The following is a 14,975-nucleotide window of genomic DNA, read 5'->3' on the forward strand; positions in this document are numbered from 1 at the left end:
GACGGCCCCGCTCCCACTCCCCCCGGCCAGGTATTCTACGAGTCCAGTAGTGGTGGCTTCCCTCAAAATGTGGGGGCAGTGGAGGCGGCATAGGGGGGAAGTGAAGGCCTCAATCTGGACCCCGATATGGGGCAACCACCGGTTTGCACCAGGGAGAATAGATGGTGGGTTTTTGAGTTGGCATAGGGCAGGCATCAGGCGGATGGGGGACCTTTTCCTCGACGGGAAGTTTGCGACTTTAGAGGAGTTGGAGGGGAAGTGGGGTCTTCCCCCCCCCCCCCCCGGGAATACTTTCAGGTATATGCAGATTAGGGCGTTTGTTAAGCGGCAGGTGGCGGAGTTTCCGCTATTGCCGCCGAGCGGAGTGCAGGATAGGGTGCTCTCGGGGACATGGGTCGGTGAGGGTAGGATCTCGGTAATTTATCAGGTGATGCAGGGGTAGGAGACCTCGATGGAGGAGCTGAAAGGGAAGTGGGAGGAGGAGCTGGGGAGGAGATCGACGAGGGGATGTGGTGGACGCCCTGGGGAGGGTGAACTCGTCCTCTTCTTGCGCACGGCTCAGCTTAATGAAAATGAAATGAAAATCACTTATTTTCACGAGTAGGCTTCAATGAAGTTACTGTGAAAAGCCCCTTCAGCTTAATTCAGCTGAAGGTGCTGCATAGGGCGCACATGACTGGGCCAGGCTGAGCCGGTTCTTTGCGGGGGGGAGGACAGGTGTGGGAGGTGTTCGGGAGGCCCGGTGAATCGGGAGGCCCGGGGTCTGTTAAGGGGGTTTGTTTCTGCGACTGTATGTTTGCTACTTTCTTTTTTGTTATTAATTTATTGCTTTGTATTGGGAGGGGGGGGGCTTTTCTTTCTGTTTTCTCTATGCCTTGTTTATTTCATTGTTGGGAGAAAATTTGTTGTTGAAAAATTTGAATAAAAATTATTTTTTTTTAAAAGAATATACCAGGATCTCATGACGGAGCTGGTGAGGAGACGGGCAGCCTTTGATCGGGCGAAGGTGGCGTTGCATCAATGCAACGTGCGGTTTGGTATGGTCTACTCGGCAGAGACTATTATTTCAAGACAGTGGTGGAGACGGAAGCGTTTGTGAAGACGGAAGGCTTGGAATTGAACAGAGTTTGGACTTTGGCGGTTTTTGTTCTGCTTTTTTTGTTACGTTGTTTTTTATCATTATTGCTGTTCATCTTTATGTGTTTTTGTGGAAGGGGTCTATGGACTGGGATCGGTGGGGACTTTGGTGGGGATCTCTGCGTGTTTTTGGGATTCGGGGTTTAGTGTTGGATTGTGTTGGGAGTTTGGAAGGGTTGGGTGTGGGGGAATTTATGTTGGTGTGTTTCTTCGGTGTGGTGAAAGAGGCTCTGCAGGAGATGCCTCACTAGCAAACGTAAGTTGGCTGGTGAATGGGAGCAAGGTGGGGGGAGAGTCGGTGGTCATTGGAACCTGTCTGAACAGGTTTAGATGGGCCTGGGAGGTGTGAATTCTGGGGGACGGACATTGAGAGGGAGTGGCAGTGGGCTTATGGATGGGATGGCAGTATGGCTGCAACGAGGGCTAAGGTGTGATGGGATCTGGAGGAGAGGAGGGTGAGAGACCCCTGGTCCAGGTGGTGACGTGGAATGTGCGAGCACTGCGGGGACCGGTGAAGCGAGGAGAGTTTTCTCGCATGGAAAGAGTTTGAAAGTCAACATGAAGGAGATTCATTTGAGAGTGAAGGATGAGGTGAGGCTGCGAAGGGGTTGGAGGTTGGGTCAGCCAGGTATTTCACATGGGTTCGAGAGCAGGGCCCGGGGGTGGGGGGGGGGGGGGGGGGGGGGGGGGGGGGGGTAGCGGTGTCGGTGGGTAAGAGGGTGAAGTTTCAGATGGAGAAAGTGGTGGCGGAACAAAGGGGGTAGGTACGTAATAGTGACGGGTGCACTGGAGGAGGGGGGGGGCGCAGTTAGAGGTGCTGGCTATTGTATACACCCCGAATTGGGATGATCTATGATTTATGAGTCAGAATGAGGGAGTTTCTGGTACAGTTGGAATCCTCTGTGGTGGTATGATTTGCATAGCTGTCTGCCATTGGTGCAGAACACCAGCTTACCATTGGCCCTGGTCGGTCATGTGCCTCTCGACCGATTGGTTGAGACCAGTCATGTGACGGCTCTCCAATTGGTCAAGAGGCTGAGTTAACCACGCCTCCATACCAAGGTATAAATAGTCAGAACGACCAGCGGTCGTCCATTTATTGTAGTCGACCGCAGGGCTTATTAAAGCCTAACTTTTGTACAGCAACTCATCTCACGTGCAATTGATGGCTCATCATTGCCCATTGTAGGAGAGGAGGAGAGGGAAGGGCTGGAGGAGTCAGTGGGAGGGGTGAGTAGTGGGGGTGGCGTTCAGGAAGATGGAGGTAAGGCCCCGGGGCTGGATGGTTTCCCGATGTTTTAGAAGAAATTCTTGGATAAGTTGACGCTGTTGAGATGTTTGAGAATGCAGCGGTGAAGGGGGTATTTCGGAGATGATGGGATAGGCATCCACCTCTTTGCTGCTAAAAAAGCACAAGGACCCAGCAGATTGTGGGTCGTATAGACAATTTTGTTATTAAAAGTGGATGCCAAGATTTTAGCAACGGTGTTAGTGATTTGGTTGGCGGGTGCCGCCCGAAGCTGATTGGAGAAGAGCAGACAGGGTTTGTGAAGGGAAGATAGTTGTTGTCTAATGTGCGGCGCCTGTTGAATTTGGTGCTCTCTCCGGCTGAAGGGAAGGAGGTGGAGGTGGTGATGGCGTTGGATGCAGAGAAGGCGTTTGACCACGTGGAGTGGAACTATTTGTTTGCGGTATTGGCGAGGTTTGGGATTGGGCCGGCGTTTGTGGCATGGGTGAGGTTATTGTACAAGGACCTGAGGGCGAATGTGGGTATAAACGAGATGAACTCAGGGTACTTTCCTTTGTATTCCAGAATGAGGCAGGGTTTCCCTATGCCCACCTTCAGTTAGCGCTGACAATAGAGCCCTTGGCTAATGTGCTCTGAAAAACGTAAGGGGATAAGGGGGGGGGAGTTGTGGAACACAGGGTGGACCTGTATGCGGATGATTTGCTGTTGTATATTTCCAATCCAGGTGCTTCAGTGGATTGGGGTTGCTCGAGCGATTTGGGGCATTTTCAGGGTACAAGCTAAATTTGAGGAAAAGTGAGTGTTTTGTATGTTCTCCTATGGGGTGGGAGAGGGGTACGTGGGGGTTTTACCATTTCAGGTGGCGCCAACCTACTTCAGGTATTTGGGAGTACAGGTGGCACGGTACTGGGCGTTGTGGGTGACGTTGGAGGCTGTTTTCTGTAAGGGGTCGGGGTTCTGGGCGCTGACAACGGCGCCACTCCCGATTACTCCAGGGAGGTATACTGGTAGCCCAGTGGTGGTGGCCATTTTGAAAATTTTGGATGCAGTTTCGGCAGCATTTTAATTTGGGGGAGGGTCGAAGATGATGTCAATCTGAGGGAACCATAGGTTGGAGACTGGGAGGATGGACGCGAGGTTTCGGGGTTGGGCGGAACGAGGGCTGGCGGAAGTAAAAGATTTGTTTTTGGAAGGTCGATTTGCAACTTTGAAGGGGCTGGAGACAAAGTATGGGGTCCACCAGGGGGAGGTGGTGTGTGGTTTCATATAAAAGGTCTGCCTCACCTTCCTGGTAGCACCCCTCTCCTCGTTGTTGGAGGAGATGTTGTCAGTGGGGTGTGTTGGAGGGGGAGTTGTCCCGGCGATACTTGGGAAGATCTTGGAGGACAGGGTATCTCTGGAGGGAGTCAAAGCTAAGTGGGAGGAGGAGTTGGGGATGGAGCTGGAGGAGGGTCTGTGGTGTGAGGTGCTGCGGAGGGTTAATGCCTCAACCTCATGTGCGAGACTGGGGCTGATTCAGTTAAAGTGGTGCATAGGGCATGCTTAACAAAGTCATGGTGATCCGGTTGTTTGAAGGGGTGGTGGATGTGTGTGAGCGGTGTGAGAGGGGCCCAGCCAGTCATGTGCATGTGTCCGAAGTTGGAGACATTTTGAGGGTCATTCATTCGCGCCATGTCGCCGATCTTCCATGTGGACTTGGAGCCCAGTCCCCTGGGAGCCATATTTGGGGTATCAGACTTGCCGGAGCTGCAGACGGGAGTGGGGACAGATGTGTTAGCCTTCGCCTCGACGTTCGCTCGCAGGCGGGTCCTACTGCGGGGGGGGGTCAGCTTCCTCACACTGCCTCAGTGTTGCTGAGAAGCAATGGAGTTCCTGTGTTGGGAAAAGGTGAAATTCACCTTGAGGGGATGAGTGAGACGTTCCAAAAGAGATAAGGTCTGTTTATATATACATTTGGAGAGCTAGTTGTCGCTAACGGGTTGGGGGGAGAGGGGTAGGTGGTTTTGTGGGGGTTGCTTGGGGTCTATTTCAGTTGTAAATGTGTTGTGTGATTGTTAAAATGGAAAAATTTGAGTAAAAATGTTTTCAAAAACAATTTTTAAACACGACATTGTGAATTATCTGGGATCCGGTGTTCCTGACATCACAGGCAGAATCTTGCGGCCCTGTTGCAGTGGGGGTGGGGCTGGTAGATACCGTGCGTCGTTCAAAACACCATTGACTTCAGTGGGACCAGGAAATCCCACCCCTGGGAGGGGCCATATAATTCCACCCCACCATTCCAAAACTTCCTCCGGCAAATGCTTATTTTCCATTTTTTGGCCCCTGCGATGACATCTTCCCCTTGGGTCAGTGCGCACTAAAACAGATAACTCTTACAATCCTCTCTCTCTCTCCAATTCTGCTCAATCTCAGTTACCTTTCCTGAGTAGTTGGAAACGGTGCTTGACGGCCTGATGATGATGAGATTCGGGCCTGCCTTGGTGTGAATGAGCTGAGATCCGTATCGCTGCTGAAGCACGTGGAGGACGCTGGACTCGTTCAGGCTGATGAGCTGCGCAAGATCCTCGGCGTAATCCAGCTTGGGTGGGTTAGTCTGGGGCAGAAACAACGAGACTTAAAGAATTCACAAACAGCAACTGCCTTAAATCTCCTGGGATCAGAGGGATCAGGTTAGTGTCTGGGACTCTTTTCCCCAGCGATGGTCGGAGGCTGCATCATTGAATATATTCAAGGCTGAGTCAGATTTGTGGTCAACAAGGGAGTCAACCGATGTTTGGGAGCTGGAAAGAAAGTGAATTTGAGGCCGCAATTAGATCGGCAATGATGTTATTGAATGATGGAGCAGACTCAAAGGGGCTGAATGGCCTACTCTTGTTCCCATTTCTTATGTAATTATATGAAATGAAAATCACGTGTTGGCATGAGTAGGCTTCAAATGAAGTTACTGTGAAAAGCCCCTAGTCGCCACATTCCGGCGCCTGTTCGGGGAGGCTGTTACGGGAATTGAACCATGCTGCTGGTCTGCTTTCAAAGCCAGCAATTTAGCGTTGTGCTAAACAGCCACTACTTCCACAAATTAGACAGAACAAACAATTCAGAAGTGACATCTATGGATGGTTATTATCCCTTCACAAGCGTCGATAACCTCATTGCTGCTGTAATACTTCCTGCTTACAAAACAGTCCACTTATCTCAACTCCATTCTGCTTTATATTCTGGACTACTTTGACTCAAACTGATTTATCAAGATCTAACAACCTGTCACAAACAGAATGCATTGCTTCCATACAGCCTGGCATCAGTATCTTTTCTCTGGAAAGAGATGAACCTGATCTTGGAGTGTGTATTTTAATTAAGCAGCAAGCTTAATTAGATTAAGCAGCCAGCTTCGGTGAGTTTAAAATGAAGAAAGGTATCCATTCTCACACTTACCCCAAATCAATACAGATCGCACACACTCAGTCTCACTCACACACACACATACACACATGAACACATGCATAAATACACATACATGCACACACAAACACACACATTAGACACAGATGTGAGTCATGCACTTTTACAGATTACAGTTATCTCAATATCTAATTTAATATATTCCATGACAGGCCTGTGGTCATTTAAAAGGATTTGATGGTTTAAAGTTGAAGTGCGAGTTTTTCAAAGCAAAGGGTTGACAGCAGGTTGTGAGGCTTCTTGTAGTTGAATATCAAGGAGGTTGGTTCTCTGCCGCACCTTGAGCTGGAACAGATTTGGTTTTTTAATCTACCTGATATCTCAAAACTTGTTTCCGAGTCTGATTCACAGGCTGGCCGAATTGATGTTTCTGATGCCTTTGGCGGAACTGTTTGTGGCACACAGCTCTGAGATGATCTTTTAAACGGATGAAGAAAACATGGCCATCTCTACGTGGCTTTTCACAAGTTCATGGTATTTTCCAAATAGGAGGTGATATTCATGTTGATTCTACACCCTGTGTGGTAGGTTCATACCGCTGAGGGTTTGGGACTGTCTTTGTTTTAGAATGACCCATTCAAATCAGAAAATAGCCGTTTGGTTTCAGGGAACGGTATTGACTCATAATAATAATAATCTTTATTAGTGTCACAAGTAGGCTTACATTAACACTGCAATGATGTTACTGTGAAAATCCCCTAGTCGCCACACTCCGGCACCTGTTTGGGTACGCAGAGGGAGAATTCAGAATGTCCAATTCACCTAACAGCACGTCTTCCGGCACTTGTGGGAGGAAACCGGAGCACCTGGAGGAAACCCACGCAGACACGGGGAGAACGTGCAGACTCCGCACAGACAGTGACCCAAGCCGGGAATCGAACCTGGGACCCTGGAGCTGTGAGGCGACAGTGCTAACCGGTGTGCTAGCATGCAGCCCACGATCTGGAATGTTTAATGGTTCCCTCATGAGACAGGGATGTGGTTCTAATCCGCAAAAGAAGTCAGGTGACTTTGGGCAGCCATCTTTTCTGCCATTTTTGTCCAGATTGTTTTTTCATATAACGTTATTTTCACGTTCAGAATATGGTTGCCAGTGATGAGCATGACACACCCCATACAAAACCTGGAATAAATGTTGACCATCGTTGGTACAGCCCACCAGAGAAAATCCACCTAAGGTTGGTTGCCTGGCTACCAAGAAGCAACAGCGCACAAGATGAAGAATGCCAGGTATGAAGAAGTTTTGGATGACATCGCAGTATGTTAAGCAGACTGGTGTAGTGCTGTCATAACTTCACAAGATGGAGCTCATACCTGCAGCCTGTCACTGCACAAACAGCATTCAACATTTGAAGGTCAGATCATTGCAACCATTGAGTGGCTTTGAATGTAGGTTGAAAATCCAATTAAATCCCATTGTTTCCTGTTTTTAAAACAGTGAATCACAACCTCTCTCCACAAAAACAGTAAGCTTCAATGGGAAGGATTTTCTAATAATAATCTTTATTAATGTCACAAGCAGGCTTACATTAACAATGAAGCTACTGTGAAAATCCCCCTAGGCACCACATTATGGCGCATGTTCGGGTACACAGAGGGAGAATTCAGAATGTCCAAATTACCTAATAACACGTCTTTCGGGACTTGTGGGAGAAAACCGGAGCACCCGGAGGAAACCCACACAGACACGGGGAGAATGTACAGACTCCGCAGACAGTGACCCAAACCAGGAATCGTTCTGCTGGCAGGGCACCCCGACCCGTGGGCTTCCCGGTGGCATGGGTGGCTACAATGGGAAATCACATTGGCCAGTGGTGGGGACAGAGAATCTTGCTGCCAGCAATGGTTCGCCGCTGAGAAACACTCAGCTGAGGGGGCAGATAATTAATCTCTCCATGATCAAAAGAGGGGACTGCCAGAAGGGGTGTCTTCCTCAAGGATCCCTGCTTTAGTAAAGGTAAAGTCACCATAATCCCAGGTGGCCATAGGCTGCATTCCCCTTTGAGAGGCAGAGCTGACAGGGGAGTGATTTAACCTGTGGATCACCATACCTCAGGCAAGCGGCAACATTGAGAACGCGGGGCCTTCCCCGCTTCCCTGCGGATTATCCCTATGATTTCTAATTGTGTCCTTACCTCTCAATGGGCCCCTCCATGCTGAGGCACCCTCATGGCTCTGGACCACCTCAGCGGCATCCACTTCTCGTGGTGGGACTGCTGAGGCTCTGGAGCACCTCTGATTGCATCAGCAGCCTCAGGATCAAGACCAGGATCCTTAATCAGGCTGTCAGCCCAAAGATAACCAATTAGGAGGCCAACTCCAGTAAAATTGCTGTCCCGGTCCCGCCACTGGCCCCCATTTCATCCTGATGACAGGCTTCCAAAGCCTGTGGGAAAATCCTGTCCAATGGGTCCAACTGAGGCCTCAGCTGAACAATTGCGTCTGTCTTGCGTACCACACTTTAGGAAAATGTGAAAGCTTAAGAGAAACTGCGTAAAACATTCACAAGGGTGAGTGACTTCAGTTACTTAGATAGATTGGAGAAGTTGGCAAGGTGTTTCCTTGGTGAAGAGCAGTTTGAGAGGAGGTTTGATGGAGCTACTCAACATCAGGAGAGGGATGGGCAGGGCCTCAGGGCAGAGAGGAAGAAACAATCTGGTGGTAAGGTCGAGAACCAGGAGGCATAGATTTAAAAGGTCATTGTCAAAAAAAGCAATCGTGACATGTGGGAAAACGCAGTGGTTTATCTGGAATGGGCTGTCTGAGCGTGTGGTGGAGGCAAAGTCGATCGAGGCCTTCAAGAGGGAACGGGATTGTCGTCAGAAAAGGAGGAATGTGCAGGGCAAGGGGGAAGAGGTGGGGGACTGACACTGGGTACATTGCTCATACGGAGAGCTGAAGCGGATACAAGGCCCAAATGGCTTCCTTCTGAGTTGTAACCTTTCTCTGATTCTGCAATTCTGAGATTGGTGTGAAGTAGGAACTTACTCGACTAACATTGGTGTGCCGTGTATTTTTCTGGGTGCGGAGGGTTATGCTGCCTCTTCATTTGATGGTTGCGGCACATAGCGCCGCACAACCTGCACTGCCGGCTGACTGCATGCACATCTAGAGAGCTTCAAAAGCTGCCAGGCGAACACCCGTTCCATCAGTCTCCAGCAAGTAAAAGTCCCTCTTAAAGGGAAGCTGCACCAGAGAACAGAAGGCTGCAAAAAAGTTACAATTGAAGCTATAAGGTGAAGAAGAATAGAGCACTAGCCCAGGAAGAGCGCTCCAAGATTCACTGATGCCACATTGGAGGTGCTGGTCGCTGAAATGGACGCCAGGAGGGAAACCCTGTCTCCATGGAGACCCTGACACCAGACCCCGCGAAGGGATTGGGTGGTAGCCAGGAAGAGCAGTGCCCAAAATTTAGCCCCGGGGACCAGGCAACAGTGCCAGACGATATTTACTGTGTGTTCAAGGTGGTGAATTCACCTTCACGTCACCTCACATATCCACCACACCAGTAATCTCTCAAACTGTTCAACAGTAATCACTCACCTGGCACCATTCACTAACACACAGAACCCAGGCCAAATATCCACATGTTCCATTCCACCCACCATCAATCACCCCCCCCCCTCCCCCACCCCTTTCCTAGGATTGTTGTAAAATTCTCCGAGCTGAATGACCAATATCATTTTTACATCCACAATCTAATGCTTTACCCACATATAACAATATATATGAAAGTCAAAGTAGTCCCAAAGGACCAGAGGCTTCCTTTCCCTTTTTGAAGAGAGCTGATTTAACACGAGGGTCACCACACCTCAGGTGAGGGGCAAGGCTACGAAGCCGGGCCTTCATGGATAAATCACTCAATATACAGCCAGAGATTTTGCAGGACCACCTAAAGTAGAGATTATCCAAAGGTGTCCAGTGACATAGTCAGGACGATACGATGTGATTGATTGTGGTCTTTGAAAACAGTTATTTGGAGAATCCCTCTCAATTTCTTGGCAGAGTGAAGTGCTTTGCCATCACATTGGCATCACCCCACAGCTGAAGTTGGCCAAGTCCTCCCCTTTTACACACACCAAGGTTCCTGGAGGAACTGAGACACCAGCCTGTTTTCAGGTTCAGTCCCTGAGTTAGTTTGACGAGAGTCAGGCAGTCACAATTAGTCTGACTGCCGCATGATGGGCTGAGAGTGAAGAACATCAACTAGATGTTCCAAAGATTGATTTTTACCCGGTACGGCCTGTGTAAAACTGCTGGCATCAGGACACCTGGTGTGGAAAGTGCATGGTTCAGCCGTGGAAACGTACAATTCATAGAAACGTAGAAAATAGGAGCAGGCGGAGGCCATTCGGCCCTTCGAGTCTGCTCTGTCATTCATTATGATCATGACTGATCATCCAACTCAATAGCCTGTTCCCACCTTCCCCCCATATCCTCTGATCCCTTTCATCCCAAGAGCTATGTAATTATTATAATAATCGCTTATTGTCACAAGTAGGCTTCAATGAAGTTACTGTGAAAAGCCCCTAGTCGCCACATTCCAGCACCTGTTTGGGGTGGCCGGTATGGGAATTGAACCTGCGCTGCTGGCATTGTTCTGCATTACAAGCCAGCTGTTTAGCCCACTGTGCTAAACCAGCCCCGAGCTGCTTCTTGGAAACATACAAGGGATGAGGAATACTCACTTTATGAATAAGCTCTTCGTCTGTGTCAATGATCATGTTGTCACTTTCAATACGGATTCGAACTTGCCCCTCTGGTAGTTCTGGCGTTCCAACGTCTGGTTTGAGCACCGTGGCTGATAACAGGTGGGATCAATTTATTTAGGGGGGGTGGAGGAAGAGGTGGGGAAAGAGAAAATATCAATCAGAAAATGCTTACTGCTGGTCGGAGTAATGGTACTGGAACTGCCCTGTCAGAGTAATGGCACAAACCACACCACACACCCCCCAATTTTTATTTGACAGCGGCAGATGTTCTGGGCTGGGATTCCCCCCTACCCGGAGGGGCGTGGGGTCCCGGTGTGTTGGAGTGGCGTGAACGACTACGATATCGTGCCGCACCAAAGGTGCGGACATCTCCGCACCTTTAGGGGCCAAGCCCTTACATTGAGGGGCTAGGCCCACGCCGGAGTGGTTCCCACTCCGCCGGCTGGCTTGAACGGCCTTTGGCGCCATGCCAGCCGGGGCCGAAAGGACTTCGCCGGCCGGCGTAAGTCTGCGCATGCGCCGGAGCATCAGCGGCTGCTGACGTCTTCCCGGCTATGCGCAGGGGAGGGGGCCTCTTCCGCCTCCACAATGGTGAAGGCCATGGCAAAGGCGGAATAAAAAGAGTGCCCCCATGGCACAGGCCCGACCGCCGATCAGTGGGCCACGATCGCGGGTCAGGCCACCGTGGGGGCACCCCCTGGGGTCAGATCGCTCAGGACCCCGGCGCCCGCCCGCACCGCCAATCCCGCCGGTAAGGTAGGTGGTTTAATCCACGCCGGCGGGGGAGGCTTGTCAGCGGCGGGACTCCGGCGAATCGCCGCGGAGGGCCCGCCGACTGGTGCGGCACGATTCCCGCCCCCGCCAAATCTCGGGTGGCGGAGAATTCGGGACACGGCGGGGGCGGGATTGACGCCGGGCCCGGGCGAGTCTCCAACCCTGGTCAGAAATCCTGCTGTGTTTCTGGAGAGAAACACACCGGTTTTCAGTCAGAACCAGACACGTTGACAATTCTTTGGGAAAATTCCACCAAAGTACAATCACAGTTGCTAAGCAGGTAAAAGAAAATTCAATGGGTGTGGGTGTTGCTGAAAAAGCTCTTTGAATTGAATCGAAAGAGAAAATGCTGGAAAATCTCAGCAGGTCTGGCAGCATCTATCAGGAGAGAAAAGAGCTAACGTTTCGAGTCCAATGACTCTTTGTCAAAGCTTTGAATTGAATGTCTCACTTTCAGAGGACATTTAAAGGTCAACCCACATTGTTGTGGATTTGGAGTCATTTGGGGGGCCAGAGCAGGTAAGGATAGCAAATGGCTGAACCAGATGCAGTTTTCACAGCAATTGATCTATTTAATTCCAGGTTTTTATTGGATTCAAATTCCATCATCTGCCACAGTAGGATTTGAACCTGGCTCCCCAGAGTATTACCTCAAGCAGCTGGATTACTAATCCAGCAATAATACCACTACACCACTGTCTCCCCTCGATGGCCATTTTATACACAAGATCCAACAGTAAGATAAAAAGAACAAAGAAAATTACAGCACAGGAACAGGCTCTTCGGCCCTCCCAGCCTGCGCCAATCCAGATCCTTTATATAAACCTATTTTCCAAGGTCTACTTCCCTCTGTTCCCCGCCCGTTCATATACCTGTCTAGATGCCTCTTAAATGATGATATCGTGCCCGCCTCTACCACCTCCGCTGGTAAAGCGTTCCAGGCACCCACCACCCTCGGCGTAAAAAACTTTCCACGCACATCTCCCTTAAACTTTCCCCCTCTCACCTTGAAATTGTGACCCCCTTGTAACTGACACTCCCACTCTTGGAAAAAGCTTGTTGCTATCCACCCTGTCCATACCTCTCATAATTTTGTATACCTCAATCAGGTCCCCCTCAACCTCCGTCTTTCCAACGAAAACAATCCTAATCTACTCAACCTTTCCTCATAGCTAGCACCCTCCACACCAGGCAACATCCTGGTGAACCTCCTCTGCACCCTCTCCAAAGCATCCACATCCTTCTGGTAATGTGGCGACCAGAACTGCACGCAGTATTCCAAATGTGGCTTAGAAATATATCGCCGCTCCTTCACTGTCACTTGGGCAACATCCTGGTGCTCCCTCCTTTTGAAGGGCAACCAGGGATGAGCAATAAATGATGGCCTAACCAGCGACACCCACATCCCGTAAATGATTTTTTTAAATGATGTTTGACCGCGACACGCCTGACGAAGGAGCTATGCTCCATAAGCTAGTGATTCCAAATAAGCCTGTTGGACTTTAACTTGGTGTTGTAAGACTTCTTACAAGGCTGAGATGGATAGATTCTTGGGAATCAAGGGTTCCAGGGAAAGGGCAGGAAAGTGGACGTGAGGAATGTCGGATTAGCCATGTTCCTATTGAATGGTGGAGCAGGCTTGAGGGGCCGAATGGCCTACTCCTGTTCCTATTTCTTATGGCCTTAAAATGACAAAGAAAACAATTTTTTTTAATGTCACGATGATTTTCCACCGGGATTGCGCCCAGCTTTGTCCTGACATTTTATCTTCAATTCCTGGTGACCCCTGGCCAATCCTGGAGGGTTGGCAACCCTACTCAATGGAGAGGGACGTGTTCTTCCTCCAGATCAACCCACTGATGCTCAGCCCCGGCTGCAGCTAATTCCTTATTAATACTTCAGCAAGGCATTAATTGGAAGAAAGATTAGGTGCTCATGCCTTTCAGAATTTTATCTGGATTCTATCAGAGCATCCACAATTTAACAGATTATCAAGACTATAGAATAGTTACCTAACGTAAATCCTTCTTTGTTGACATACCAGACCTGGTCAGTCTCATACCAAATATCGCCATTCACCTACAAACAAAGAAAACAGCAAATTCAAGTTCAGCTGAATCGTATTTCATTGCTGCATAAGATAAAGATGCATGGCATGAAGGGTAAAGTAGTAGCATGGATAGAGGATTGGTTAATTAATAGAAAGCAAAGAGTGGGGATTAATGGGTGTTTCGCTGGTTGGTAATCAGTTGCTAGTGGTGTCCCTCAGGGATCCGTGTTGGGCCCACAATTGTTCACAATTTACGTAGATGATTTAGAGTTGGGCACCAAGGGCAATGTGTCCAAGTTTGCAGACGACACTAAGATGAGTGGTAAAGCAAAAAGTGCAGAGGATACTGGAAGTCTGCAGAGAGATTTGGATAGGTTAAGTGAATGGGCTAGGGTCTGGCAGATGGAATACAATGCTGACAAATGTGAGGTTATCCATTTTGTTCAGAATAACAGTAAAAGGGATTATTATTTAAATGATAAAATATTAAAACATGCTGCTGTGCAGAGAGACCTCGGTGTGCTAGTGCATGAGTCGCAAAAAGTTGGTTTGCAGGTGCAACAGGTGATTAAGAAGGCAAATGGAGTTTTGTCCTTCATTGCTAGAGGGATGGAGTTTAAGACTAGGGAGGTTATGTTGCAATTGTATAAGGTGTTAGTGAGGCCACACCTGGAGTATTGTGTTCAGTTTTGGTCTCCTTACTTGAGAAAGGACGTACTGGCGCTGGAGGGTGTGCAGAGGAGATTCACTAGGTTAATCCCAGATCTGAAGGGGTTGGATTATGAGGAGAGATTGAGTAGACTGGGACTGTACTCGTTGGAATTTAGAAGGATGAGGGGGGACATTATAGAAACATATAAAATTATGACGGGAATAGATAGGATAGATGCGGGTAGGTTGTTTCCACTGGCGGGTGAAAACAGAACTACGGGGCATAGCCTCAAAATAAGGAGAAGTAGATTTAGGACTGAGTTTAGGAGGAACTTCTTCACCCAAAGGGTTGTGAATCTATGGAATTCCTTGCCCAGTGAAGCAGTTGAGGCTGCTTCATTAAATGTTTTTAAGATAAAGATAGATAGTTTTTTGAAGAATAAAGGGATTAAGGGTTATGGTGTTTGGGCCGGAAAGTGGAGCTGAGTCCACAAAAGATCAGTCATGATCACATTGAATGGTGGAGCAGGCTCGAGGGGCCAGATGGCCTACTCCTGCTCCTAGTTCTTATGTTCTTATGTAATCACTTCTGGAATACAGACCATGGACAGTGGAGAATGTTCCTGCAAAAGGAGAATATGGGCATGATATTCCCAAAAGGGAACAAAGTGCCCGAGCGAGCACTCTTAGCCCCGTGATTTTCGGCAGTGCCAACAAACACATTGCTATCCAACGCGAGACTCGCGTTGAATCTTGGGCCTGAACGGGGACCACTCTGCCGAGGCCGGTGAGCGGTGCTCCCCATTTTAGCAAGAGATCAGGACGCCATTTTTTAAATCCTCAACCTCCCCCCTGCCCAAACGCAACATGGGAGGGTCCCTGCACACAACTCAACACACACAGCAGGCAACCCGGACCAATCGGGCACACACACAAAATG

At 49.1% G+C, this 14,975-nt stretch overlaps 1 protein-coding gene across 4 annotated transcripts in view; it reads right to left on the reverse strand.

Moving 5' to 3' along the window:
* Positions 1–14,975, reverse strand: part of LOC119974608 (unconventional myosin-XVIIIb-like) — a 390,682-nt gene that overhangs the window by 323,614 nt on the left and 52,093 nt on the right. For all 4 annotated transcript variants that reach the window (XM_038813932.1, XM_038813847.1, XM_038813761.1 and 1 more), the window contains 3 exons: positions 13,347–13,413; positions 10,537–10,649; positions 4,806–4,982 (listed from right to left, as the gene is read on the reverse strand). In XM_038813932.1, the coding sequence (XP_038669860.1) occupies positions 4,806–4,982; positions 10,537–10,649; positions 13,347–13,413 (357 nt within the window). The remainder of the gene's footprint in view (positions 1–4,805; positions 4,983–10,536; positions 10,650–13,346; positions 13,414–14,975) is intronic.

This window comes from Scyliorhinus canicula, chromosome 1, assembly GCF_902713615.1.
Source record: "Scyliorhinus canicula chromosome 1, sScyCan1.1, whole genome shotgun sequence".
Classification (NCBI taxonomy): Eukaryota; Metazoa; Chordata; class Chondrichthyes; order Carcharhiniformes; family Scyliorhinidae; genus Scyliorhinus; species Scyliorhinus canicula.